Source organism: Rhinatrema bivittatum, chromosome 6, assembly GCF_901001135.1.
Source record: "Rhinatrema bivittatum chromosome 6, aRhiBiv1.1, whole genome shotgun sequence".
Lineage (NCBI taxonomy): Eukaryota > Metazoa > Chordata > Amphibia > Gymnophiona > Rhinatrematidae > Rhinatrema > Rhinatrema bivittatum.
Window position 1 is genome coordinate 12,792,449 of NC_042620.1, and position 27,961 is coordinate 12,820,409.

The 27,961-nt window shown below is 43.9% G+C and overlaps 1 protein-coding gene across 1 annotated transcript in view; it reads right to left on the reverse strand.

The window, feature by feature from the left end:
- Positions 1 to 6,397: 6,397 nt before the first annotated feature.
- Positions 6,398 to 27,961, reverse strand: part of VIL1 (villin 1) — a 69,352-nt gene continuing 47,788 nt past the window's right edge. Inside the window, exons 15-19 of the mRNA XM_029605054.1 lie at positions 24,821 to 24,965; positions 18,749 to 18,937; positions 17,160 to 17,231; positions 11,539 to 11,679; positions 6,398 to 6,631 (exon numbers count right to left, since the gene is read on the reverse strand). Coding sequence (XP_029460914.1) covers positions 6,518 to 6,631; positions 11,539 to 11,679; positions 17,160 to 17,231; positions 18,749 to 18,937; positions 24,821 to 24,965 — 661 coding nt within the window. The 3' untranslated portion in view covers positions 6,398 to 6,517. The remainder of the gene's footprint in view (positions 6,632 to 11,538; positions 11,680 to 17,159; positions 17,232 to 18,748; positions 18,938 to 24,820; positions 24,966 to 27,961) is intronic.

The window sequence follows — 27,961 nt, forward strand, 5'->3', positions numbered from 1 at the left end:
CCAATCCTGCAGCACCGCTCCCATTTCCAGGGATCTATTGAATAGGTCACAAAGCGGGACCACCACCGCTCTTCTCCAATCCTGCAGCACCACTCCCGTTTCCAGGGATCTATTGAATAGGTCCTTTAGCACATCTGAGCTCCCTCAGTATCCTGGGATGTATCTCATCAGGCCCCATGGCTTTGTCCACTTTCACTTTCCCCAGCTCTTCCCTTACATTCTCTTCTATAAATGGAATTTAGTCTACTCCACTCCCATTCTCAGTCTTGTTAACTAGCGACGGTCCTTTTGCAGGGTCTTCTTTAGTGAACACCGAACTGAAGTATTTGTTTAATATTTCGGCTATTTCTTCATCTCTCTCCACACATCGATCTTTGTCTCCTTTCAGTTTCACTGTACCACTTTGGACCTTTCTCTGATAAATCTGAAAAATGTTTTGTCTCCTCTCTTTACTTCTTTGGCAATCCTTTCTTTCCCCTGACTTTTTGCTTTCTTGATTGCTTTCTTAGTCTCCCTCTGTTTCACCAGATATTCTTCCCTGTGTTCCTCTTTTTGGGATCCTTTATATTCCTTGAATACTGATCTTTTTGCTTTTATTTTATCAGCCACCTCCTTTGAGAATCAGATCGGTTGAAGGTCTGGAAAGATTTGCCAGTGTCCATGTTGGGAGGGAATGCACTCTTTAAGATGATAATGATGCCTAAAATATTGTATAGAATGCAAATGCTCCCATGTTGGTTGAGAAAAGAGGAAATGGCTCTTATCAAATTGTCCTTTATAAGTTTTATTTGGAGAGGTCAACAACCTAAAATAACATCTGATAGATTAATACGGGAGAAAGCTTGAGGGGGATTGATGCACCCAATTTTAAGTTGTATAATTGAGCTTGCCACTTAAGATTTCTTGGGGAGTGAATCAATGGTACTTATAAATACGATTCTATACAAATTATAGAGGAACTATGTCTTCTGCACTCACCTTTGGGGTTACTTCTTCTTCCAGACAAGCAGGTTGTGGGAGATCTGAGGAAACACTTTATGTGGTGATCCCTAGCTTTAGCATGGAAAGCATTAATGAAGGGGCTTCATTTACCTACTGGGTTTTTTCTTCTTTCTCCTACTCAAAATAATCCATGCTTCACACCGGGAATGGAAAATGTTTTTAAGAGGTGAGCTGCACGTGGCGTGACATCGATCCTTCACTTGATTGAGGATGAAACGAATCATATCTTGAACTTTGCACAACTGTAAACTGCCTACCAAATTCCTCATAAACAGTTCTATGGATGTTTGCAAATTTAGCATTGTATAACTAGCTTTAAACTTACTCCAGAGGAATGAGAAAGGAGATAAAGAGGGGCATTCATCAAAATGCATTATGGCATTACCGCAGGTGATAACACATTAATGCATGCATTAACACCATAACGCATGTGATAATAGTACTATCACATGGCACGAATACAAATTTTTGGAAGGTGTGGGATTAGGGGGGGTTTAGGGGATTAATGTAAATGAGGGGCAGTATTGCACTGTGCGATAGCATAATGCATGCTGTCACACAATTTTAACGCCAGAAATAACTATGCCTTTTTTTTCTGGCATTAAGCTATGCAATGTGCCCGAAATGGCCATAATGCAATTCACGATAAGTTTTGTAAATTGCATTTTGGCCATTTCTGGGTTTGAGAGGAGTGGAGTGGTGTGGAGTAAAGGGAGAGAGAGAGCCTCTGGGGAGGCCTTCACAGTATTCAACTATATGACTGTAAGAGGGCCAGCTAATAGCTTAAGGTGAGGTGTTGGTGGTGGGTTAGGGTTTAGAGGCCAGTTTTACATGCAGAGTGAGACATACAAACTGCACAGTCCACCTCTGTGAAGATTTGACATCATTTGGAGTGAGGAAAGTCTCACAAAGATGAGATTTCTACTGTGTTCTCTCGCCCTAGCTTGATGGTACCCTGTTAGATGTTCTCTCGCCCTAGCTTGATGGACTCTAAGGGAAAGTTTGCAGATGAGCTGGAATGCATCGCTAGGGGAAAGAATTCTATCTCTCAATGGTATATATTTTGTAACCATAGTTTGGGGCATGATGGGTTAAAACGTTTTGGTGGAATACTGGTCTAAAGAATCTAATAATCCTTATAGCTTTCACCAGTTAAGTGGAAAATTTCAAGATATACACAGATTAGCAGTAAACTACAGGGAAATGCACTGTAGAATCCTTATGGATACAATTTCTTTAGGTGATGGATAGAAGAATTTAGCAGTGGGTATACTACCAGCAGCCTGGCCAAAATAAAGAAACAAACTGAAATGCTAGGTGAAATTTAAAAAAGCAAATTAATTTGACAACATAATAATAATGGGAGATTTCAGTTACCCCAGTATTGACTGGGTCAGTGTTTCATGAGGACATGCTAGAGAGGTTAAGGTTCTAGATGCCATAAATGGCTGCTTCAGGGAGCAGCTGATTCTAGAACCAAGAACATAAGAACATGCCATACTGGGTCAGACCAAGGGTCCATCAAGCCCAGCATCCTGTTTCCAACAGTGGCCAATCCAGGCCATAAGAACCTGGCAAGTACCCAAAAACTAAGTCTATTCCATGTTACTGCTGCCAGTAATAGCAGTGGCTATTCTCTAAGACAACTTGATAAATAGCAGTTAATGGACTTCTCCTCCAAGAACTTATCCAAACATTTTTTAAACCCAGCTACACTAACCACACTAATCACATCCTCTGGCATCAAATTCCAGAGCTTAACGGTGCATTGTTATAACAGTTTCTCCGATTAGCTTTAAATGTGCTACTTGCTAACTTCATGGAGTGCCCCCTAGTCCTTCTATTATCTGAAAGAGAAAATAACCGACTTCTGGTATTAGCATACAAACTTTTCAAAGTGTGTTTTTTGTTTGTATTTTCATTCTGCTTTCTAATAGGGATAAATTGGAATCTTTTAGTTCAGGTGAGTTTTTAATTACAGGCACTTGGATTACTTTTCATTCTATTGGAACTTCTCTGTTGGGGTGCCTTAACTCTAATGCTTCATTAGTATCCTGTGAAGATACCTCCCTCTGAAGCATGCACTGCTGAGTGTCTGTTGGCTTTCCCCTTTGTTCTAGGGGAAAGCCGACAGTCGCTCAGTACTGGAGGGCTCGATTGGGGAGCATAGTAAATGACAGATTAAGACCAAATGGTCCATCCGGCTGCCCAGCAAGTGTTCAGGGTTGTAACTGCTGCACCTCTTCTTTCCTTGGTGAGAATCAGCTTCACCCCCTCCTCTCCTGTTCCTTGCAGTCTGCGTGTGGGGGAGGAGCTAGAGCAGGAAACAGAGAGGTGCTGTAGCTGTAACTTTCTTCATATTCAGGCTGATGCAATAATCTGGGCACTAAGAAAATATGCACTGCGTTTTCAGAGTACATTTTTAATGCCCAGATTATTATTTTTTTAAACTCACGTTGCATTAAGCTAATGATATGCTAAGGCAGCGGGAGTTTAAAAAATGCTTTAAATGTAAAATGTGCATTCAGCACAGGTCAAATGCATATTTTAACTATGGAAGGGAGTGGAGGCATCGCTGACGGGCTATACGAGCAAATGGTGGCAGCCGCTGCTGCCACTTACCTGAATCAATACCAATGTATCCATTTATTTGGCAGTGGGAAGCAGCTGCCAGATAGCCAGATAAGTCAGTACTTATCCGGCTATTTGGTGCGGGTCAATGCTACTTAACCAGATAAGTACTTTATCTAGCTAAGTAATGGTGACCCGTGCCAGATAGCCGGTTAAGTACTGACTTATGCAGCAATCTGGCAGCTGCTTCCCACTGCCAGATAAACTAATACATTGGTAAGCAAACTTGCTTTTTCAATGCAACTTTAAACATTATCTGTGAATTAGAGTACAGACTGACAACAACCAATAACGTGTCTGTGTCTGTGTGTGTGTGTGCTTCCGGGGGGGCCGAAGCAATTATTGCACCTAAGGCATAACCCGATTGGTGTCAGTAAGGTGGAAGAAAACTCCCTAACAGAAACCAGATTGAGTCCTGATTACAGATTCACTACTCTACAGCAGTGGAGCAGGCAGCTCCTGAGGCACTGGACAAAACTAGTTTACTATATAATGAAGGGAACCATTTCTAGAGGGGAAGAGAGAAGTCTCTGGAGCAGCAAGGCACATTCAGGTGCAGGTGGAATACTAAGGATAAATCTCTTTATTTGTGACTTGGAGCTAACAAAGCCTTAGTTTGGAGAACTGAAATCCAGAATTTGAACAAATTCTTATCTAGCAGACCACAGACTGGATGTACTAAACATTTTCTTATAGACACAAAATGGGGATGCGCCTTAGCATCTCTGGCCTTGCATGAGATGGTACTGGGCAGGCCTGGTGATCCCCCCCTAGTTTGTCTGGTTTTCAGGAGATCCCCAGAGACTTAGTGTATGCAAATTTCTCTCTTGCCCATTCAGGGAGGGTCCCCTGAAAACCCAATTAGCTGTGAGGTCTTGACGACAGGTTGGAGAAGCCTAACACCTACGGCAGAAGGCAGATTGTAGAACAAGGGCCCTAACCGTCCAGTGCAAAGTGCCCTGCACTTAACAAGTGGCTGATCCCTTCATCACTAAAACACAACAGCACTCTGCTAGAAGTATCTGAACGCTTCCTTCTTTGACCACAGACATTAACCAATGGCATGGCAGCTTTAAAAATGCTCGATGACATCATGATGTGCTGTGACCTCATTGAGATTTGGGGTCCTAAGGGTTAAGGGGCTGTTGGGAAGACGTGAAAGCTCTGAGACAGGGGCCGCAGGGCGCGCTGCAATCTGCAGCAACCCGATGAACAGTGCAAAGGTTATTAATAGGGGGACAGGCTGACGGACTCTGTGGGTTTATAAAGCCACCAAGATTTAGGATTCTATTTGCATGGTTACTTGCTAGATTTTCTCTCCTTTCCCTGTGAAAACCCAGTAAAAATATAAAAGAAAGCTGCTGCCTGGGCCGTGCTCTGTTTCAGACGTTGTAGGGGGTAGTAGTTATTGTGGGGTGTTACATTGTTAAATACAGTCAGATATTTATAGCAGAGTGCTGTTGTCATATAGGATTACACTACAGAATTAAGAATTAATGGGATGTCTCAGTACTGGGGCTGCTGCCAGCCAGGAGTGAGGTGTATTGGCAGTGCTCTGTGTGTGTGTGTGTGTGAGAGTGAGTGTGTGTGTGTGTACGGAAAGGTCTCAATATTGGGAATAATAGAGGGTACTGCTGGGCGGGAGTGAGCCGCATTGGCAGTGCTGTGTGTGTATTAGGGGACATCTCAGTATTGGAATAGCAGGAGGTGCTGCAGGGCAGGAGTGAGGTGCATTGACTATGTTGTGCATGTGTATTACAGGGAGTCTCAGTATTGGAATAGTAGGAGATGCTGCAGGCCAAGTTGACTTAGAAAATAGCCACTGCTATTACTAGCATCAGTAGCATGGGATAGACTTAGTGCCAGCTACTTATAGCCTGGATTGGTCACTGTTGGAAACAGGATGCTGGGCTTGATGGACCCTTGGTCTGACCCAGTATGGCAATTTCTTATGTTCTTAGGGCAGGAATGAGGTGCATTGGCAGTTCTGTGTGTCTATGAGGGGAAGCCTCAGTACTGGAATAGCAAGAAACCCCCCTATGAGGAAAGACTAAAGAGGCTAGGACTTTTCAGCTTGGAGAAGAGACGACTGAGGGGGGATATGATAGAGGTGTTTAAAATCATGAGAGGTCTAGAACGGGTAGATGTTAATCGGTTATTTACTCTTTCGGATAGTAGAAAGACTAGGGGGCACTCCATGAAGTTAGCATGGGGCACATTTAAGACTAATTGGAGAAAGTTCTTTTTTACTCAGCGCACAATTAAACTCTGGAATTTGTTGCCAGAGGATGTGGTTAGTGCAGTTAGTGTAGCTGTGTTTAAAAAAGGATTGGATAAGTTCTTGGAGGAGAAGTCCATTACCTGCTATTAAGTTCACTTAGAGAATAGCCACTGCCATTAGCAATGGTTACATGGGACAGACTTAGTTTTTGGGTACTTGCCAGGTTCTTATGGCCTGGATTGGCCACTGTTGGAAACAGGATGCTGGGCTTGATGGACCCTTGGTGTGACCCAGTATGGCATTTTCTTATGTTCTTAAGAGGTGCTGCAGGGCAGGAATGAGGTGCACGGGCAGAGTAGAGAGGTGTGGAGGTGCATTTGGAGTCTGCATTATTGCTGACTCTGCGCTTACATGAGCACTGAAATCCCCCTTTCCATTGCAAGAGCAAAAAAAAAGAAATAAAACTGATTCACTGTGATATTACAAGTTTGTTCCTCACTTCCAGAAAGAAACGTACACTAATAAGAGTCTGAAAACCTTTCATTCTTACCCTGCTTATTTTATTTCAGATAGAACTCGAACCAAAAAGTGCTTTCTAGAATACCAATAAAATAATACAATAGATGAGCTAGTCTGAGCATGTGGAGTGCGTTTTCTCAGCTGTCAGAAGAGGCCCTTCGTTTTCTTGAGGTTCTGCTGTTTCCAGGCAGGCAGAGCATCGAAGGCAGCGCGAGACATCCCAAAGAGGGCAGTGAAGTCCTCGCTGGATAGATGGTCCTGGGGAGGAGACAGGAAGAGCTGCCCTAAGCTGCAGGAAACCATTACTGAACCTCTCTAGCCCACAGAAAACGCAATCCAGGGTCCAGCGGAAGCAGCGAGCACAGTTACAGGCGCGAACGTGCCAGCTTCAGAGTTTGCCCATGAAACTGCTCATGAGCTGTGAAGCTCTGGACATGAACAAGCCACTGAGGATCAGGATTTTCAGGTTTCAGAGCCACCAACGTGAAACACAGCTCGTACAGAATGGACTCTCCACCCTCCCAGGCACCCAAGGAGCTGCCCTGGCCCTGTTCAGAGACCTCGGGGCCGCGCTGTTTCTGCTTGCACTGCTGGGAGAGTACGAGGCTGTGCCATCCTCATTCAGTGCAGACAGACGGGAGCTTATCTCGCTCTACGCAGTGGATCAGTGCATTGAGAAACTGGATGCAAACGTGTTCTCTACATCAACATGCACATACAGCTGTAACTATTTTCAGTTAATGTGCTCATGCTGCCCCCTCCTATCACTCCTCACCCATGTCCTCTACACTCACAGTCATAACTATCAACTCTTCCTCTCCTATCCCCTCTACTCATGTCCTCTACACTCACAGTCATAACTATCAACTCTGCCTCTCCTATCCCCTCTACTCATGTCCTCTACACTCACAGTCATAACTATCAACTCTTCCCCTCCTATCCCCTCTACTCATGTCCTCTACACTCACAGTCATAACTATCAACTCTTCCCCTCCTATCCCCTCTACCCATGTCCTCTACACTCACAGTAATAACTATCAACTCTTCCCCTCCTATCCCCTCTACTCATGTCCTCTACACTCACAGTCATAACTATCAACTCTTCCCCTCCTATCCCCTCTACCCATGTCCTCTACACTCACAGTCATAACTATCAACTCTTCCCCTCCTATCCCCTCTACCCATGTCCTCTACACTCACAGTCATAACTATCAACTCTTCCCATCCTATCCCCTCTACACTCACAGTAATAACTATCAACTCTTCCCCTCCTATCCCCTCTACTCATGTCCTCTACACTCACAGTCATAACTATCAACTCTGCCTCTCCTATCCCCTCTACTCATGTCCTCTACACTCACAGTCATAACTATCAACTCTTCCCCTCCTATCCCCTCTACTCATGTCCTCTACACTCACAGTCATAACTATCAACTCTTCCCCTCCTATCCCCTCTACCCATGTCCTCTACACTCACAGTAATAACTATCAACTCTTCCCCTCCTATCCCCTCTACTCATGTCCTCTACACTCACAGTCATAACTATCAACTCTTCCCCTCCTATCCCCTCTACCCATGTCCTCTACACTCACAGTAATAACTATCAACTCTTCCCCTCCTATCCCCTCTACCCATGTCCTCTACACTCACAGTAATAACTATCAACTCTTCCCCTCCTATCCCCTCTACCCATGTCCTCTACACTCACAGTAATAACTATCAACTCTTCCCCTCCTATCCCCTCTACCCATGTCCTCTACACTCACAGTAATAACTATCGACTCTTCCTCTCCTATCCCCTCTACTCATGTCCTCTACACTCACAGTAATAACTATCGACTCTTCCCCTCCTATCCCTCCTACCTATGTCCTCTACACTCACAATAATAACTATCAACTCTTCCTCTCCTATCCCCTCTACCCATGTCCTCTACACTCACAGTAATAACTATCAACTCTTCCTCTCCTATCCCCTCTACTCATGTCCTCTACACTCACAGTCATAACTATCAACTCTTCCCCTCCTATCCCCTCTACTCATGTCCTCTACACTCACAGTCATAACTATCAACTCTTCCCCTCCTATCCCCTCTACCCATGTCCTCTACACTCACAGTAATAACTATCAACTCTTCCCCTCCTATCCCCTCTACTCATGTCCTCTACACTCACAGTCATAACTATCAACTCTTCCCCTCCTATCCCCTCTACCCATGTCCTCTACACTCACAGTAATAACTATCAACTCTTCCCCTCCTATCCCCTCTACCCATGTCCTCTACACTCACAGTAATAACTATCAACTCTTCCCCTCCTATCCCCTCTACCCATGTCCTCTACACTCACAGTAATAACTATCAACTCTTCCCCTCCTATCCCCTCTACCCATGTCCTCTACACTCACAGTAATAACTATCAACTCTTCCTCTCCTATCCCCTCTACTCATGTCCTCTACACTCACAGTAATAACTATCGACTCTTCCCCTCCTATCCCTCCTACCTATGTCCTCTACACTCACAATAATAACTATCAACTCTTCCTCTCCTATCCCCTCTACCCATGTCCTCTACACTCACAGTAATAACTATCAACTCTTCCTCTCCTATCCCCTCTACTCATGTCCTCTACACTCACAGTCATAACTATCAACTCTTCCCCTCCTATCCCCTCTACTCATGTCCTCTACACTCACAGTCATAACTATCAACTCTTCCTCTCCTATCCCCTCTACTCATGTCCTCTACACTCACAGTCATAACTATCAACTCTTCCCCTCCTATCCCCTCTACTCATGTCCTCTACACTCACAGTCATAACTATCAACTCTTCCCCTCCTATCCCCTCTACCCATGTCCTCTACACTCACAGTAATAACTATCAACTCTTCCCCTCCTATCCCCTCTACTCATGTCCTCTACACTCACAGTCATAACTATCAACTCTTCCCCTCCTATCCCCTCTACCCATGTCCTCTACACTCACAGTAATAACTATCAACTCTTCCCCTCCTATCCCCTCTACCCATGTCCTCTACACTCACAGTAATAACTATCAACTCTTCCCCTCCTATCCCCTCTACCCATGTCCTCTACACTCACAGTAATAACTATCAACTCTTCCTCTCCTATCCCCTCTACTCATGTCCTCTACACTCACAGTAATAACTATCGACTCTTCCCCTCCTATCCCTCCTACCTATGTCCTCTACACTCACAATAATAACTATCAACTCTTCCTCTCCTATCCCCTCTACCCATGTCCTCTACACTCACAGTAATAACTATCAACTCTTCCTCTCCTATCCCCTCTACCCATGTCCTCTATACTCACAATAATAACTATCAACTCTTCACCCTCCTATCCCTCCTACCCATGTCCTCTACACTCTCAGTAATAACTATCCTTCCTAATAGCACACCTCACCCATGTTCTCTATACCCACAATGATAACCATCACCCCACTCCTATCTCTCCTAACCCATGTCCTCTACACCTAGAGTAATAAACATCACCTCCTACCCTTCTGTCACTCCTCATCCATGTTTTCTACACCTAGAGTAATAACCATCACCTTCTCTGCACCTATCACGCATGTCCGCTACACCTCGAGTAATAACCATCACCTCCTCCCTAGTATCACACCTCACCCATGTTTTCTACACCTAGAGTAATAACCTAATTAGGGATAATGCGGCAGATATTTGGATGAACCACTGAGTGGGTAAGATAAGTGACTAATATTAGCTTAGTTATCTTTGTTAGTATTCATCTGAACCTAACTGGCTAGGTTTTCAATTAAATATCCACTTAATTCTAGCCAGTCAGAATGTGACAGGATCGATTTTTTGCTAAAAATTAGTGCTAATGGGCTAAGTCTTCTCTCATTGGCCCTTTCTAGCCTTTAGTAGGGGGCAGCCAGCCCTTGTCTCACCTCCACCTGTTAAAGCTATGCAGGAGTGTAACTAGCTCTCCCCCTCTCTCACTCACACACTGCCCCCTGTGATTTTTCCTCCCACCCATCTATTTAAAAAAAAAAAAAAGTGAATGGAGCTGGCAAGATCACTGACTAGACAAATTTAGTTCTTGCAGCACATAGATTTTTCTGGTAAAGTTAGATGTCTAGCATGGAAAATCAGGACTAGCCACCTAACGATCTCTCCCCGCCCTAACTCTTTCCCCAGGGCTTGCTCATAATCTGATCAGATGAAATTTAGCCAGTTGGCGCCATCACTTTTTCAAAGTTTAATCTAGGCAGCTAAATGCTTCCTTAGCTGGCTTAGCTCCCTTTGAACATTGACCTCAATGTGTAGACGTGTTTATAATCCTCCCATGCTGGAGAGGGAATGATACAATTATGAGGATCATTCTTACAACACAACAGCGTCTCCTACTGAGTTATGGTCACCCTGAGATTTGATATGGATTAGAGGGGGTGTGCATATCAACTTTCTCTCTTCCACTCCCCACCCCTACCCAACACGCTCTCTCACACACATATTCTCTCTCTTTATCGTCTCCCCTGCAGAGATGACCCCAGCACTCACCCCCTTCCCTGATCTCAACACACATCCCTATCTCTTGTACACATGGGCACATAGCTCTCTTGTAACAATCTCACCAGAAAACAGCCCTCTCTGCATCCCACTCCAGCTCCTCCCCTCCCATGCAGAGAACAGGAGGGGAGGGGGTGAGGTTGAGGCTGGAGCAAACAGATTGGAAGAAAGAAAAGCCAGTCTGCTCTCTTTTCCAGCCCTTCCCAGACCAGAGCAAAGAGCTGCTCGGCTACCTAATCCAGTCCCTCCATTGATGTTTTGCCTCATTCCCGGGTGGTCTGCAGGGAACGGGGGGGCATCTACGGAGACTCAGAGATTTTATTGAAATCTCTGAATCTTCCCCGTTCCCAGATATGTTCACAGCCTGAGTGCCCTTCCCTCTCCAGCATCCCATTTACCACCACCAACTGGATATTTCTGAAAAAAAAAAAAGGAAGAGGAATACCTGCAGGTACTTCTTAAGGACCCTGTTAAGTCATTTGCAATTTCGTTTTTTCCTAAAGTCGTCGTTTTTAGAAAAACAGCGCTCGTACATCAGCAAATCTGCAACCCTCATCAGTCCAACCCTGTAATTTCCTTCCTCCTCCAGCTCCAGCTCTAGTCTCTCACCTCCTTCCTGGTAGGATCCACTCCCTCGGGTAATTCCTCTTTTTGCTTGTTGACCAGCTCCTCGGCCGGGTAGGTTTTCAGAGTGCCTGAAGTGAAACTGGTCTTACTGGTGAACACTTCTAGCTGAACGCTGCTCAACTCCTAAGGGTCAGAGACGGAGAGATGGAAGTTAGAGCTGGCCAGTGAAGACTGTTCTCATTCCTCCTCCAAGCCTCCAGCAGGAACTCTTTGCCCCGGCATTGAGGACCCTGAGTTCATGTGCCCCTGTTGCCAGAGGTGGAATTCTGCATTATACAACCTATCAAAGTTTCTGCTTGATACTGCCTAGGTGGAAATAGTTAAGAAAACAAGAATAGAGATCGACATTTTTGGTCTGGTGGTGTCCTCCATTAGAACTGACCTTTACAGATATCATAGCCAGGAGCCTCCATTCATACCTAGCTAAGTTTCCCTCACTTCTCTCCCTCAGTTTTAGCTCAGCCATTGTAGTGCTGGTCCTTGGACAGTGGTCGAAGGCCAGGTCTCCCTCTGGGACCCAGTCCACATGCATTCTGAGTCCAGGTGTCACCCACGTATGATGGCCGAGGCTTTCTCTCCCCCTCCCCAGCTGTGAATCCTCCTGCTGCCACAGCAACTCCAACCCCGGCCAGGCCAGGGACCAGAAGCCAGGTCTCCTGCAACGATATCACTCCCTATCCTTATCAAAGTAGCTGCAGGTTTTCAGGGTTATTGAGCTTCCTTCTTTAGGATTGGCTTATGTCCATGGATAGAAAATCAAGGGTCGAACATTTAAATCATGCAATGTGGCTGAGCTGACAGCTCAGGGTTAGTAATGGGCAGTGCCATGCAGAGGGACTTGGATTTGGTGCCAGGCTCAGAGCTTCCACTCCCCCTTTGGAAGAAGCATTCACCGCCCCTGGGGAGTCAAAATCACTGTGCAATAGTTACACCTCTGGAAGGAGCCCTGGTGCCTGACCCCCTGGACAAGACCTACTATTGAAATGACAACTAAACTTGGAGGGGGCTTAAACAGGGGAAATATCCCCAGCTAGTTGTGAACGAAGGCTCCTGGTGCCAGGCAGGTGGAACAGGAGGAATGTGCCAGATAAAATGAAACAAAGCTCCTTCATGTTTGCTGAGTTTCACCTGTGAGTTAGAGAAGAGCAGAATGTAAACCTCACCGCAAAAAGCACTCCACCTCTCAGCTGTGTGTTTAGGGACATCCCAGGGATGGGGAGGAGAGGCTGGAGCAGAACAATAAGTGATGACGTAAAACCCACCTTATGTAGCTACAGCAAGTATTGCATATATAATCAGTGCATGCACAGTTACACAGCGCATTAGGATTCTTATACGCTATAGCAAACATAGACAAATGGCATTATAGTAACAAAAGAAGATTTTATTAACGTGGAAAAATGAAGAAAATCAGGTTCTAAGATATAAAAGAAATATCACTAGTCCTACTCTGTATCTTAGTTCAGTTCACTTGCAAAATTCTTTCAATCTCCCACCTAAATTCTGGCCAGAATAATAGCATAAGTTCTCAGTTAAGTCTCACATGAGTTCTGTTTTCCTTTTCTTTAGACAAGCCACTCCCCTGTGCTTGATGAAGCCAATGTAGATGCTTGAGATCCACTTGCTTCAGGAGATTCGAAGTCCCGGTTCTCACAAAAAAATATATAAATTCTTTTCTACTCTATATAAAATTGTGACAAATCTTCCAAATTTCCCTGCAACTAAGTCAGCCTGATAATGAATGTATGCAGATGCTATTCTAAATACTGTCCTTCTTGCTATAAATGAAACAAAAGGTCAGGAAATACTTGAAACTCACATTCTTTTCCCTTGCTACAAAATAACAAACCTGCTTTCTTGGCACTGCTATATAATTACTATGGCTATGAGGAACTCTCCCATCTATCTGCAACTGTTCTTTCCTTTGTGGTAGCAGCTATGTGGCTCGGATAGGAACCTCACCTCATTGCTATGTCCTTCTGTCTTTTCACCACTCTACCTGTTTGACTGTACACAACCTTTCTCTTATGCCTAATTTAAAAAGTTCTTTAACAATCGATCCCCTATTCCTCATTGGCTCCGGCCTGGGATTACACCCCAAGTTTTGATTCCAAGAACTGCCATAGGGCCATTCAACTCAAAACTTTCCTTCTGTGGAAATATCCATTTAATCCTAGCAATTGTAACCAGGTCCACTTGGTGTCACTGCAGTTCAGGGGATAATACCATTGGCTTCCAACCATAGCCCCCCCCCCCCCCCTTCCATTGTAATAGAGACAGAGAGTAATTTAATATTTGCATAAGTGAGAAGGACTTCTGTAGGCTTCAAAGGAAAGCATTTGCATTGGCCCCTCTCTGTCTCGACCAACAAAGGTACTGCCAAATAATTCACATCACCATTTGCCTTTCCTTCAAACAGAGAGTGAACAGGGGTCCTCCCCTTTGCAATTTAATTTACCTTTGCTAGTCAGAGCAAAAACAATATCTTAAGTTTCTGGCTTACAAAAGGCAATTAAGAACAAGAAATTGCCATGCTGGGTCAGACCAAGGGTCCATCAAGCCCAGCATCCTGTTTCCAACAGAGGCCAAACCAGGCCACAAGAACCTGGCAAGTACCCAAACACTAAGAAGATCCCATGCTACTGATGCAATTAATAGCAGTGGCTATTCCCTAAGTAAACTTGATTAATAGCAGGTAATGGACTTCTCTCCTCCAAGAACTTATCCAAACGTTTTTCAAACCCAGCTACATTAACTGCACTAACACATCCCCTGGCAACAAATTCCAGAGCTTTATTGTGCACTGAGTGAAAAATATTTTTTTTTCTGATTAGTTTTAAATGTGCTACATGCTAACTTCATGGAGTGCCCCATTGTCCTTCTTTATCCAAAAGAGTAAATAACCAATTCACATTTACCTGTTCTAGACCTCTCATGATTTTAAACACCTCTATCATATCCCCCTTCAGCTATCCCTTCTCCAAATAGAACAGCCCTAACGTCTTTAGCCTTTCCTCATAGATGAGCTGTTCCATCCCCCTTATCATTTTGGTTGCCCTTCTCTGTACCTTCTCCATTACAACTATATCTTTTTTGAGATGCGCTGACCAGAACTGTACACAGTACTCAAGATGTGGTCTCACCATGCAGTGATACAGAGGCATTATGACATTTTCCGTTTTATTAACCATTCCCTTCCTAACAATTTCTAACATTCTGCTTGCTTTTTTGACTGCCGCAGCACACTGAGCTGACTTTAAAGTATTATGCACTATGATGCCTAGATCTTTTTCCTGTGTGGTAGCTCCTAATATGGAACCTAACATCGTGTAACTACAGCAATGGTTATTTTTCCCTATATGCATCACCTTGCACTTATCCACATTAAATTTCATCTGCCATTTGGATGCCCAATCTTCCAGTCTCACAAGATCTTCCTGCAATTTATTACAATCTGCTTGTGATTTAACTACTCTGAACAATTTTGAATCATCTGTAAATGTAATTATCTCACGCGTCGTATTTCTTTCCAGATCATTTATAAATATATTGAAAAGTACCGGTCCAAGTACAGATCCCTGAGGCACTCCACTGTTTACCCTTTTCCACTGAGAAGATTTAATCCTACTCTCTGTTTCCTATTAGCCAGTTTGTAATCCACGAAAGGACATCGCCTCCTATCCCATGACATTTTAGTTTTCTTATAAGCCTCTCATGAGGAACTTTGTCAAACGCCTTCTGAAAATCTAAATACACTACATCTACTGGTTCACCTTTATCCACATGTTTATTAACCTCTTCAAAAAAATGAAGCAGATTTGTGAGGCAAGACTTTCCTTGGGTAAATCCATGCTGACTGTGTTCCATTAAACCATGTCTTTCTATATGCTCTGTGATTCTGATCTTTAGAATAGTTTCCACTAATTCCACACGCCGCAAGTAAGAGATCTTGGTGTGCTTCTAGACAACCAACTCAACTTCACTAAGTTCGTAAATAACACTACCAAAGACTGCTTCTTCAAATTGCAAGTTTTAAAAAAACTAAAACCACTTCTACACTTCCGAGACTTCCGCCTGCTACAATCTATCATCCTCCCTAAACTGGACTATTGTAACTCACTCCTCCTGGGCCTGCCCGCTAGCACCATCAAACCACTTCAGATGGTTCAGAATGTGATGGCTAGAATCCTCACTAACACCAAAAAAAAGGGAACACATCACCCCTATCCTCCAGAATCTTCATTGGCTGCCGGTAAAATTTAGGATACACTTCAAATCCCTCATGATGATTCATAAGGCCCTTCACAACATCTCCCCCCTCAACCTATCTTTCCAACTGCAGCAGCACACATCCAAGAAACCGATCAGAAGTGCATACCAGAACATGCTTCACACCCAGCCAGCTAAAACCTTACTGAGGAAACGAGCTATGTCCACAGCAGGTCCCCCCCCCTTTGGAATCTGCTCCCACCGGACCTCCGCCAAGAACCATGCCTCTTGACATTCAAAAAGAAGCTTAAGACTTGGCTATTTACACAAGCTTTCCCTGAGAACTAAAACCTGATGAAGCAATAGTCCGCCCTGAGGACTGTTCAGTTCCATGTAAACCGGTGCGATATGTATTGTATACAGGATCATCGGTATATAAAAATAAAAAATAAATTAATTAATAATTTTCTTGGCACTGAAGTCAGGCTCACTGGTCTATAGTTACCCGGATCGCCCCTGGAGCCTTTTTTAAATATTGGGGTTACATTGGCCACCCTTCAGTCTTCAGGTACAATGGTTGATTTTAATGATAGGTTATAAATTTTAACTAATAGGTCTGAAATTTCATTTTTGAGTTCCTTCAGTACCCTAGGATGCATACCAACTTGGACCAAGTGATTTTCTACTCTTTAGTTTGTCAATCTGGCCTACTACATCTTCCAGGTTCACAGTGATTTGGTTCAGTTCGTCTGACTCATCACCCCTGAAAACCATCTCTGGAACTGTTATCTCCCCAACATCCTCATTAGTAAACATGGAGGCAAAGAATTCCTTTAGTCTTTATGCAATGGCTTTATCTTCCCTAAGAGACCCCTTAATCCTTCTGTCATCTAATGGTCCAACCGACTCCCTCACAGGTTTCTTGCTTTGGATATATTTTTTAAAGTTTTTATTATGAGTTTTTGCCTCTATGGCCAACTTCATTTCAAATTCTCTCTTCGCCTGTCTTATCAATGTTTTACACTTCCCTTGACAATGCTTATGTTTTATCCTATTTTCTTCAGATGGATCCTCATTCCAATTTTTGAAGGATTTTTTTGGCTAAAATAGCCTCTTTCACCTCACCTTTTAACCATGACGGTAATCGTTTTGCCTTCCTTCCACCTTTCTTAATGCGTGGAATACATATGGACTGCGCTTCTAAGATTTTATTTTTAAACAGTGTCCACGCCTGTTGTACACTTTTAACCTTTGCAGCTGCACTTTTCAGTTTTTTTTTAACATATTGTCCCCCTTCCAGTCATTAGTTCAAATTTGATCATGTTATGATCACTATGGCCGAGCGCCCCCACCATTGTTACCCCTTTGTTGTCGCCAGCAGGCTGCTTCCTTACCTTATTGATCTGATTGATAGTACTGGGGTCTCCCAGCTCTGCCTTTAGTTGCTCGTAGGACTTCTTAGATTGCTGCATAAGGAAGGAGAAAAAGGACCATGAAGTGCACCATGTGGCAGTCAGAGAGCCTGGAGAAGCGGAATCGCCTGTGTTTGCAGACGAGTATATGTATCTTCGTTCTGTCTCCAGATGTAGGGTTCTGTGTGCTCTTTTATGTACGGGCTATATACATATGGAAAGTATACACGTGTGTGGAACAGCTTCATGCATGTGCAGATGTAATAATTAGATCACTTCAGCCCTCATCTCTTCCCTCACAGTCTCCAACTTCCCTCTGTTTGAAACTCAGGGGACATGAACATCAGTCCTGCCCTGCAGATTCTTGCACACCAGCCTCTCCCTCTCCCGCAGCTCGTCCCAACTCCCTGTCCCCTGCAGGTGACCAAGAGAAAGGAGAGTATGGAATAACTAACCCTCTGCAGCATCCCAAGACTACATCAGCCCTTGGGCAAGTCACAGCAGGGAGTGCCGCAGAGGCTGGAAGGGCCTGACCCAGTGCTATTCATGCTCAGCGCTCAGGGGCTGCCAACGGGTCGGGTTTTCAGGATATCCCTAATGCCTATGCATGAGGTAGAGTTGCAAGCACACTGCCTCCACTGTATGCAAATCTATCTCGTGGATATTCATTAGAGATACCCTGAAAACCCGACCCGATGGTGGTCCTCGAGGTGCGGGAGTGAATAGGAAAGAACTGTGGGAAGAGGAGAAGCTCCCTCCAGCCTTGGTGCATGGCGCACATCCCAGAGGCCCAGAATTCCTGCTCTATGGGGTAAAGTTTAAATGCGGCAGGCAGCGCCCATTTGCACGCGGTTCCCGGGGCGCGCACATGGATGCGCCGATTTTATAACATGCATGGGTCGCCACGTGCATGTTATGAAACTGGCTACCCGTGCGCACATGCGTGCCTGATTTTTTATTGGCGTGCCCATGTGCGTGAGGGTGCCGACTCGCACGAGGGGGGGGGGGGGATTTTGTAAAAACTGCGCGGTGACACGATCGGGTCTTTGTCCAGTTCCCTATCCCTTTAACTCACCTTCCTCCCTTTTCCCCTCTCCACCCCGACCCCTAAACCCAGCCTACCTACCTTATTTCTTTTGTTTAAAAACCTACCTGCTCCTCCTTGTGCCGGGGATTTAAAATATCCCCCGCCCCCCCCCCCCCCCCCCCCCAGTATGTGAATTGCAGCCAAGCGAGAGAAAGCCAGAGCAGCTGCCAGCAGGAGGCCCACTCAGCTTTAGCACCAGCAGAGATCATGGTGGTCAGCTGGATCCATTTTTTCCCCCAAACAGGTTGATCCAGTCCTGGTTTTATTTGGCGATTTTGAAAAAAAAAACCCAGACTGGATTGGCCTCCAAGGAGGAAAAAAAAAAGGGAACCAGCTGCTAAGTTGAGGGAAACTGCTTCTGCCATGCGGAGAGGCCCTGGAAAGACAGGCAGCTGCTCGTCTCGCGGTGGAAGTCCGGCAGAACCAGCCCAGCCCAGCTCCCGAGAGCACCGGAGAGGAAGGCGAAGGCTTAGGGGACACTCACGTTCCACTTGAAGGGGTCCCAGGCCAGGAACCAGCCTGTGAAGGTGGGAGGCTCAAAGCCCTGCTTCACCACGATGATGGGCGTGTCAAGGTCTCGGACGCTGGGGTGGCTCCTGAGGTACTCCTGCGCTGTCAAGGCCGCGTCATTCTTCTCCTTTTCGTTTGCGTTCTGCCCTATCCAGAAAAAGAGCTACAGGGGAAGCAAAGCAATCAGGAGAAGGTTCCTGGGCACAGGCGTAATGAGAGCAAGATACCCGGGTACCGTTCCACCTGGGTGCGTGCGAGCAAAGGGAAAGAACCCAAGGACGTTGCTGCCTGACCTGCAGAAGGGGTTACGCAAGGGAAACTATGGACATGAGCTTGAATGTTCAACATCTGTGCGATGTTTCCTCGCCCTTGGGAAGGCCTCCATTTAGAGCAACTGAATAGGCAGCTCACTTTATCTGCTCTGTATGGGACAATTTTCACCCAGGGAACACCTTTTTTGTTTGGGGAGAGGGGCAAATACACCAACTTCTGCCCCTGCCCCCTCCCCCTCCCATCGCCGCTAGTTACTGATGCTGTGTAGGACAAAAAGTTGAATAGGCCATGGCCTCAATGGCCCATCCACCTTCCATAGGAATAATATCTATAGTACCTCATGGACAGTTAGGAGCAATATTTATAGTACACTCCCAGGGGGAATAGGAGTAATATCTGTAGTGCACTCCCAGGGGGATAGGAATAACATCTATAGTACACACTGAGGGAAGATGGGACTAACATCTATAGTACACACCCAGGGGGGGATAGGAATAATATCTATAGTACACTCCCAGGGGGATAGTAGTAATATCTATAGTACACACTGAGGGGAGATAGGAATAATATCTATAGTACACTCCCGGGGGGGGATAGTAATAATATCTATAGTACACACTGAGGGGAGATAGGAATAATATCTATAGTACACTCCCGGGGGGGATAGTAGTAATATCTATAGTACACACTGAGGGGAGATAGGAATAATATCTATAGTACACTCCCGGGGGGGATAGTAGTAATATCTATAGTACACACTGAGGGGAGATAGGAATAATATCTATAGTACACTCCCAGGGGAGATAGGAATAATTCTTTCTTTCTCTCTTAATGTTAATGGCAGTAATGTAATATAGTAATGTAATATAGTTGCTTTCTTTCTTTCTCTCTTAACGTTAACTCTATCCCTCACTAAACTCTGCTTCTCTTCTTTGACATCCCGTTCCTTTTGAATTTACCTTGTTAGATGTAACTATTATTTTCCTCCTACTGATGTTAATTGTTACCCCTGTTATAATGTGAACCGATGTGATATCCATTTGAACGTCGGTATATAAAAGTTTTAAATAAATAAATAAATAAATAATATTTATAGTACACTCCCCGGGGGGATAAGAGTAATATCTATAGTATATTCCCAGGGGGATAGGAGTAATATCTATAGTACACACTGAGGGGAGATAGGAATAACATCTATAGTACACTCCCGGGAGGTATAGGAATAACATCTATAGTACACTCCCGGGGGGGGGGGGGAGCATAGGAATAACATCTATAGTACACTCCCGGGAGGGATAGGAATAACATCTATAGTACACTCCCAGGGGGATAGTAGTAATATCTATAGTACACACTGAGGGGAGATAGGAATAATATCTATAGTACACTCCCGGGGGGATAGGAATAATATCTATAGTACACTCATGGACGGATAGGAGTAATATCTACAGTACACTCCCAGGGGAGATAGGAATAAAATCTATAGTACATACCCAGGGGGGATAGGAATAATATCTATAGTACACTCCCCGGGGGGGATAAGAGTAATATCTATAGTATATTCCCAGGGGGATAGGAGTAATATCTATAGTACACACTGAGGGGAGATAGGAATAACATCTATAGTACACTCCCGGGAGGTATAGGAATAACATCATTGTGATGGATCATGACCTGAATTTGACTATGACCTTGTTTTTATGACATTATAGTTCACTTGTTGTTTGTTCCAATGCTTCTCTGCTCTCCTTATGGTTTTTTGTACCCCTTACCCTTCCCCTGTTACTTGCAATTTCCGTTGCTTTTGTTCCATGTAAACCGAGGTGATGTTTCGACTAACATCGGTATAAAAGACTTTTAAATAAATACATAAATAAATAAATACACTCCCGGGAGGTATAGGAATAACATCTATAGTACACTCCCGGGGGGGATAGGAATAATATCTATAGTACACTCATTGACGGATAGGAGTAATATGTATAGTACACTCCCAGGGGGGATAGGAATAATATCTATAGTACACTCCCCGGGGGGGATAAGAGTAATATCTATAGTATATTCCCAGGGGGATAGGAGTAATATCTATAGTACACTCCCAGGGGGGATAGGAATAAAATCTATAGTACATACCCAGGGGGGATAGGAATAACATCTATAGTACACTCCCAGGGTGATAGGAATAATATCTATAGTACACTCATTGATGGATAGGAGTAATATCTATAGTACACTCCCAGGGGGGGATAGGAGTAATATCTGTAGTGCACTCCCAGAGAGATAGGAATAACATCTATAGTACACATTGAGAGGAGATAGGAATAACATCTATAGTACACTCCCGGGGGGGATAGGAATAATATCTATAGTACACTCATTGATGGATAGGAGTAATATGTATAGTACACTCCCAGGGGGGATAGGAATAACATCTATAGTACATACCCAGGGGGGATAGGAATAACATCTATAGTACACTCCCGGGGGGGATAGGAATAATATCTATAGTACACTCATTGACGGATAGGAGTAATATGTATAGTACACTCCCAGGGGGGATAGGAATAATATCTATAGTACACTCCCAGGGGGGGATAGGAGTAATATCTATAGTATACTCCCAGGGGGATAGGAGTAATATCTGTAGTGCACTCCCAGGGAGATAGGAATAACATATATAGTACACATTGAGGGGAGATAGGAATAACATCTATAGTACACTCCTGGGGGGGGGGGGGGATAAGAGTAACATCTATAGTACACTCCCAGGGGGATAGTAGTAATATCTATAGCACACTCCCATTGGGTTAGTAGTAATATCTAAAGTACACTCCCAGGGGGGATAGGAATAAAATCTATAGTACATACCCAGGGGGGATAGGAATAACATCTATAGTACACTCCCGGGGGGGATAGGAATAATATCTACAGTACACTCATTGACGGATAGGAGTAATATGTATAGTACACTCTCAGGGGGGATAGGAATAATATCTATAGTACACTCCCAGGGGGGGATAGGAGTAATATCTGTAGTGCACTCCCAGGGAGATAGGAATAACATCTATAGTACACTCCCAGGGGGGGGGGGGGATAAGAGTAACATCTATAGTACACTCCCAGGGGGATAGTAGTAATATCTATAGTACACTCCCAGGGGGGATAGGAATAAAATCTATAGTACATACCCAGGGGGGATAGGAATAATATCTATAGTATACTCCCAGGGGGATAGGAGTAATATCTATAGCACACACTGAGGGGAGATAGGAATAACATCTATAGTACACTCCCAGGGGGATAGGAATAATATCTATAGTACACTCATTGATGGATAGGAGTAATATGTATAGTACACTCCCAGGGGGGATAGGAATAATATCTATAGTACACTCCCAGGGGGGGATAGGAGTAATATCTATAGTATACTCCCAGGGGGATAGGAGTAATATCTGTAGTGCACTCCCAGGGAGATAGGAATAACATATATAGTACACATTGAGGGGAGATAGGAATAACATCTATAGTACACTCCCGGGGGGGGGGGGGGGATAAGAGTAACATCTATAGTACACTCCCAGGGGGATAGTAGTAATATCTATAGTACACTCCCAGGGGGGATAGGAATAAAATCTATAGTACATACCCAGGGGGGATAGGAATAATATCTATAGTACACTCCCAGGGGGGGATAGGAGTAATATCTATAGTATACTCCCAGGGGGATAGGAGTAATATCTATAGTACACACTGAGGGGAGATAGGAATAACATCTATAGTACACTCCCAGGGGGATAGGAGTAATATCTATAGTATACTCCCAGGGGGATAGGAGTAATATCTATAGTACACACTGAGGGGAGATAGGAATAACATCTTTAGTACACACCCAGGGGGGATAGCAATAAAATCTATAGTACATAGCCAGGGGGGATAGGAGTAATATCTATAGTACACACTGAGGGGAGATAGGAATAACTTCTATAGTACACTCCCGGGAGGTATAGGAATAACATCTATAGTACACTCCCAGGGTGATAGGAATAATATCTATAGTACACTCATTGATGGATAGGAGTAATATCTATAGTACACTCCCAGGGGGGGATAGAAGTAATATATATAGTATACTCCCAGGGGGATAGGAGTAATATCTGTAGTGCACTCCCAGGGAGATAGGAATAACATCTATAGTACACATTGAGGGGAGATAGGAATAACATCTATAGTACACTCCCGGGGGGGATAGGAATAATATCTATAGTACACTCATTGACGGATAGGAGTAATATGTATAGTACACTCTCAGGGGGGATAGGAATAATATCTATAGTACACTCCCAGGGGGGGATAGGAGTAATATCTGTAGTGCACTCCCAGGGAGATAGGAATAACATCTATAGTACACTCCCGGGGGGGGGGGGGGGATAAGAGTAACATCTATAGTACACTCCCAGGGGGATAGTAGTAATATCTATAGTACACTCCCAGGGGGGATAGGAATAAAATCTATAGTACATACCCAGGGGGGATAGGAATAATATCTATAGTATACTCCCAGGGGGATAGGAGTAATATCTATAGCACACACTGAGGGGAGATAGGAATAACATCTATAGTACACTCCCAGGGGGATAGGAGTAATATCTATAGTACACACTGAGGGGAGATAGGAATAACATCTATAGTACACTCCCAGGGGGATAGGAGTAATATCTATAGTACACACTGAGGGGAGATAGGAATAACATCTATAGTACACTCCCAGGGGGATAGGAGTAATATCTATAGTACACACTGAGGGGAGATAGGAATAACATCTATAGTACACTCCCAGGGGGATAGGAGTAATATCTGTAGTACACTGAGGGGAGATAGGACTAAGAACATAAGAAATTGCCATGCTGGATCAGACCAAGGGTCCATCAAGCCCAGCATCCTGTTTCCAACAGAGGCCAAACCAGGCCACAAGAACCTGGCAATTACCCAAACACTAAGAAGATCCCATGCTACTGAGGCAATTAATAGCAGTGGCTATTCCCTAAGTAAACTTGATTAATAGCCGTTAATGGACTTCTCCTCCAAGAACTTATCCAAACCTTTTTTGAACCCAGCTACACTAACTGCACTAACCACATCCTCTGGCAACAAACTCCAGTGCTTTATTGTGCATTGAGTGAAAAAGAATTTTCTCCGATTAGTCTTAAATGTGCTACTTGCTAACTTCATGGAATGCCCCCTAGTCCTTCTATAGTACACTCCCGGGGGAGATAGGAATAATATCTATAGTACATTCATGGTCGCATAAGAGTAATATCTATAGTACACCCCTAGGGATATAGAAATGTAGACATGACGGCAGAAAAAGACCAACTGATCCACCCAGTCTGCCTAGCACGCTTATGCCAGTATCTGCTGCACTGTGCAGGTTACCCCCATGCTTATCAGTTTCCTAGACCGTAAGAGTCAGGGCCCTCGGATGCTGTTTGAATCCAATTTTTATTAATCCTTACTGTGGAAGCAGAGAGCAGTGATGGAGCTGCATCAAAAGCATCAGGCTTAGTGATTAAGGGTAGTAAAACCTGCCTCAGCAAGTTACCCCCATGTGTATTTGTTCCCCAAACCGTAAAAGTTGAGGCCCTTGTTGGTTGCTGTCTGAAGTTGTAAACGCCACATCATTTTCCCAGGAGTATACAATGTCTCCCTGCCCTACTCACTCGGTCTCGTTTCAATAAACTTTATTGGCATAAAAGTTATACATGTGGCTTCTCACCTGATCCCATGTGTCCAGCAGGAACACGTCATCCTCCTCCAGATCATCTTGATTGAAGTCTGTGATTTCGGTAGCAATGAACTTCCCTGTCTTATTGGAGCACTCAAAGAGGCGCGAGGTGATGTCCTGACTGTGCTCCTGTAACCTTAGGGTGGACGGGGAAACAAAGCAGACGAGAGATATGTAACAGGGGTTACTGCCAGTAGCATCTCTAGACAGAAGTATTTGGGGTGGCGAGGGGGGAGGGGGGGCAAGCCAAAGTGACATTCACACAGATCAAGCCCCTCTACTGGTACAATAAGTAAAAGCCCCAAGGTCCTTCCATGCAATTTAAAAGAAAAAGAAAACCGAGCCATTTTCAACCTCCCACTACAAAAACTATTGAAATCACTCGATAGCCTTGTTCAATCAACTTTTCTATATGGGTACGAGAGTGAAGTTTAAAGTTTATACAGAAGGGGCAGAATTTAAATAGAAATCCTGCACCTCCAGTTCTGTAACGTAATCTGCATCCGTGGAAAACCCCCAACAATGGGTCTAGGATGATGACCCTTACAATTCACCATACAAAAAAAAGAAAAGCTTTCAAAATCCGTTGTCACCTCAGTAACAGCACCACAAATGCCTTTCACTGCCAGACACTTTGTGACGTAATACAAAACTCTAACAAAAAGAAACTGAGAACCTGTAGAGCAAACCTGTCATATTGTAACAGCAGTAACTCCAAGGACTCAAACGGTAACAGCCCTACCTATGAAGAGGCAGCACTGGAAACATTACACCAGGCCCTAAAACACCAATACACCTCCTTTTAGAAAAGCAGAACAAGCAGGACTGCTATAGATCCCTACACAGAAACTGCTTGCTAGTAGAATACCTCCCCCTTCAGTTATACAGGCAGAACACAGACAGACCCTCACCAAATGCTGAATAAAGAGACCATAACGTATAAGAAGAAGCATGCAGACAAAAATTGAACTGGAAACTGCAAGACGACAGACTCTGTATGCATGCAACAGTGGAAAAACAGAAACATTGCAGTTCCTCATAAAACATCAAATAAATTCAATAAATATAAAACATCAATCATACTCATAAAAAGAATAAATATTTCAAAACAGCTAATAAATAGAGTAACATCCAGTAATTAAAATCTCATATTAAAATGTTTCAAAACTTACCAAACACCAATAAAATATTTCAAAACAACAGACACATCAAATAACATCTAATAATTAAAACTAATAGGGATATTTTTAAAAATCGTCTGTGTTCCTTGGAACTTTTGATTTTCAGTCACCAGGAGATTGCACAAATTTATTCTCTCTCTCTCATAAGCACACTCTAAAATACATGTTCATTCTTACACACACTCCATGACATACACATGCCCATTCAATGGCTCTCTCTCCCCCTCATACACATGCACAAGTTCTCTCATAATCAATGGCTTTCTCTCTCTCACACACTCAAGCCTCTCACACTCAGTGGCTCCCTCTCCCTCACAAACAGGCGCTCTCTATCTCTCACACATACACATTAGCTCTCTCTTTCTCTCTCATACATACACAGGCTCTCTCTCATGTATACATAGGCTCTCACACATACACATGATCTCTCTCTCTCCCTCTATCTCACATACACACAGGGTCTCTCTCACATATGCAAGCTTGCTCTCTTTCAAATACACAACCTCTATCTTTCTCTCTCTAATACACACACAGGCTCTCTCTCTCTTGCTCACTCTCTCTAACATACACACTTGCACACGCGCACACACACACATTCTTGCTCTCTCTCGTAAACATACAGGCTCTTTCTTTCTGGCTTTCTACTAGAATGAACCACTTTTCTCCTTGGAAGGAACAGGATGGTAGTATGACTGGTTAACTTCCCCATGAGAAAAAGGGTAAACAGTACGATCCAAAGCTATTTGAATCAGTAACACCATTTTACATTGTGAAAGTTTGCATTATCCTTACAGGGGCAGCATGTCATGGCTGTCTCTGGTTCATTTTTTGTTTGAGCGGGAAAGCCTCTGAAGGCTCAGGCAATGGTTTAGCTGAGGAGGCCAAGAGCTTGTCTTCATTTAAGGACCATGCTTACAGAAGTTTTCTTTCATCTGGGATGGGAGTTTTTCCTACCCTTCTTGTTGTCACTGTTTTGATTCTCCTTTTTTTAATCGTTTAAGTTTTACTGAGTCTTTCCATGCTGTAGAAGCTCAGTTGTGTTTTGGTTTAACATCTAAGGAAGGAATGACTTCACTGAGAAGGAACCCAGGATCATCAGAATCCTTGAGGAGGGATGATTTACAGTTGTCCAAAGGGAGAAGAAGAGAGAGAGGAATCACCGTGAATCCCTACTAGGGTTCACTTAAATGTAATACGGACAGCTAGAGAGGAGAAGAACAACCAGTATCATCCAGGCACTATGAAATGGGAGAAGATGAAAGGTAAGAGAGAAGAGACTCTTTCATTGGATACAGCTATATTGGACTTTAAATCTAAATTTTCAATTACATGGAAGGGAAGCTAAGTCTTGACCTGAACCATGCATGAAGGGAAAAGGATGAAATTTAGGACTGGGTTAAGTTAATTTCAGTAGTTGACAACAAAAGAGAAGTCACAAATTTATTAAGACCTAACGGTGTAAACTCCTGATTGGGAAGCATTGCTGTAAAGAAGGTTTAATTACTGCACCCTACTTCAGTAAAAATTACATTGGAAACCATCATAGCTTCCAATGTGGTTATTGCTGCTCTGTGCACCTCAGAGATCATCAGTGCTGCTTACATAGATCAATAACTGGGATACAGAGCAAAGCAATGTACATGGGAAGATTTGAATGTGAGAACTGCTCTGAGGTGTGGACCCTTGGGCCCTTTATCCGGGAGTATCAGCCCAGGGGTTTCACGCACAAACAGGCTCTCACATACATTCACACAGGCTCTCATACACACTTACACTCCCACATACATTCACACAGGCTCTCACATACATTCACACAGGCTCTCATATACACTTACGCTCCCACACTTATCTGGCTAAATAACACTGAACGCCCTTTGAATATTGGGCCCATTATTATTACTGGGGTCAATGTTTAGATAGTTTGTCCAGGTAAGATTGGGATTTAGCCGGA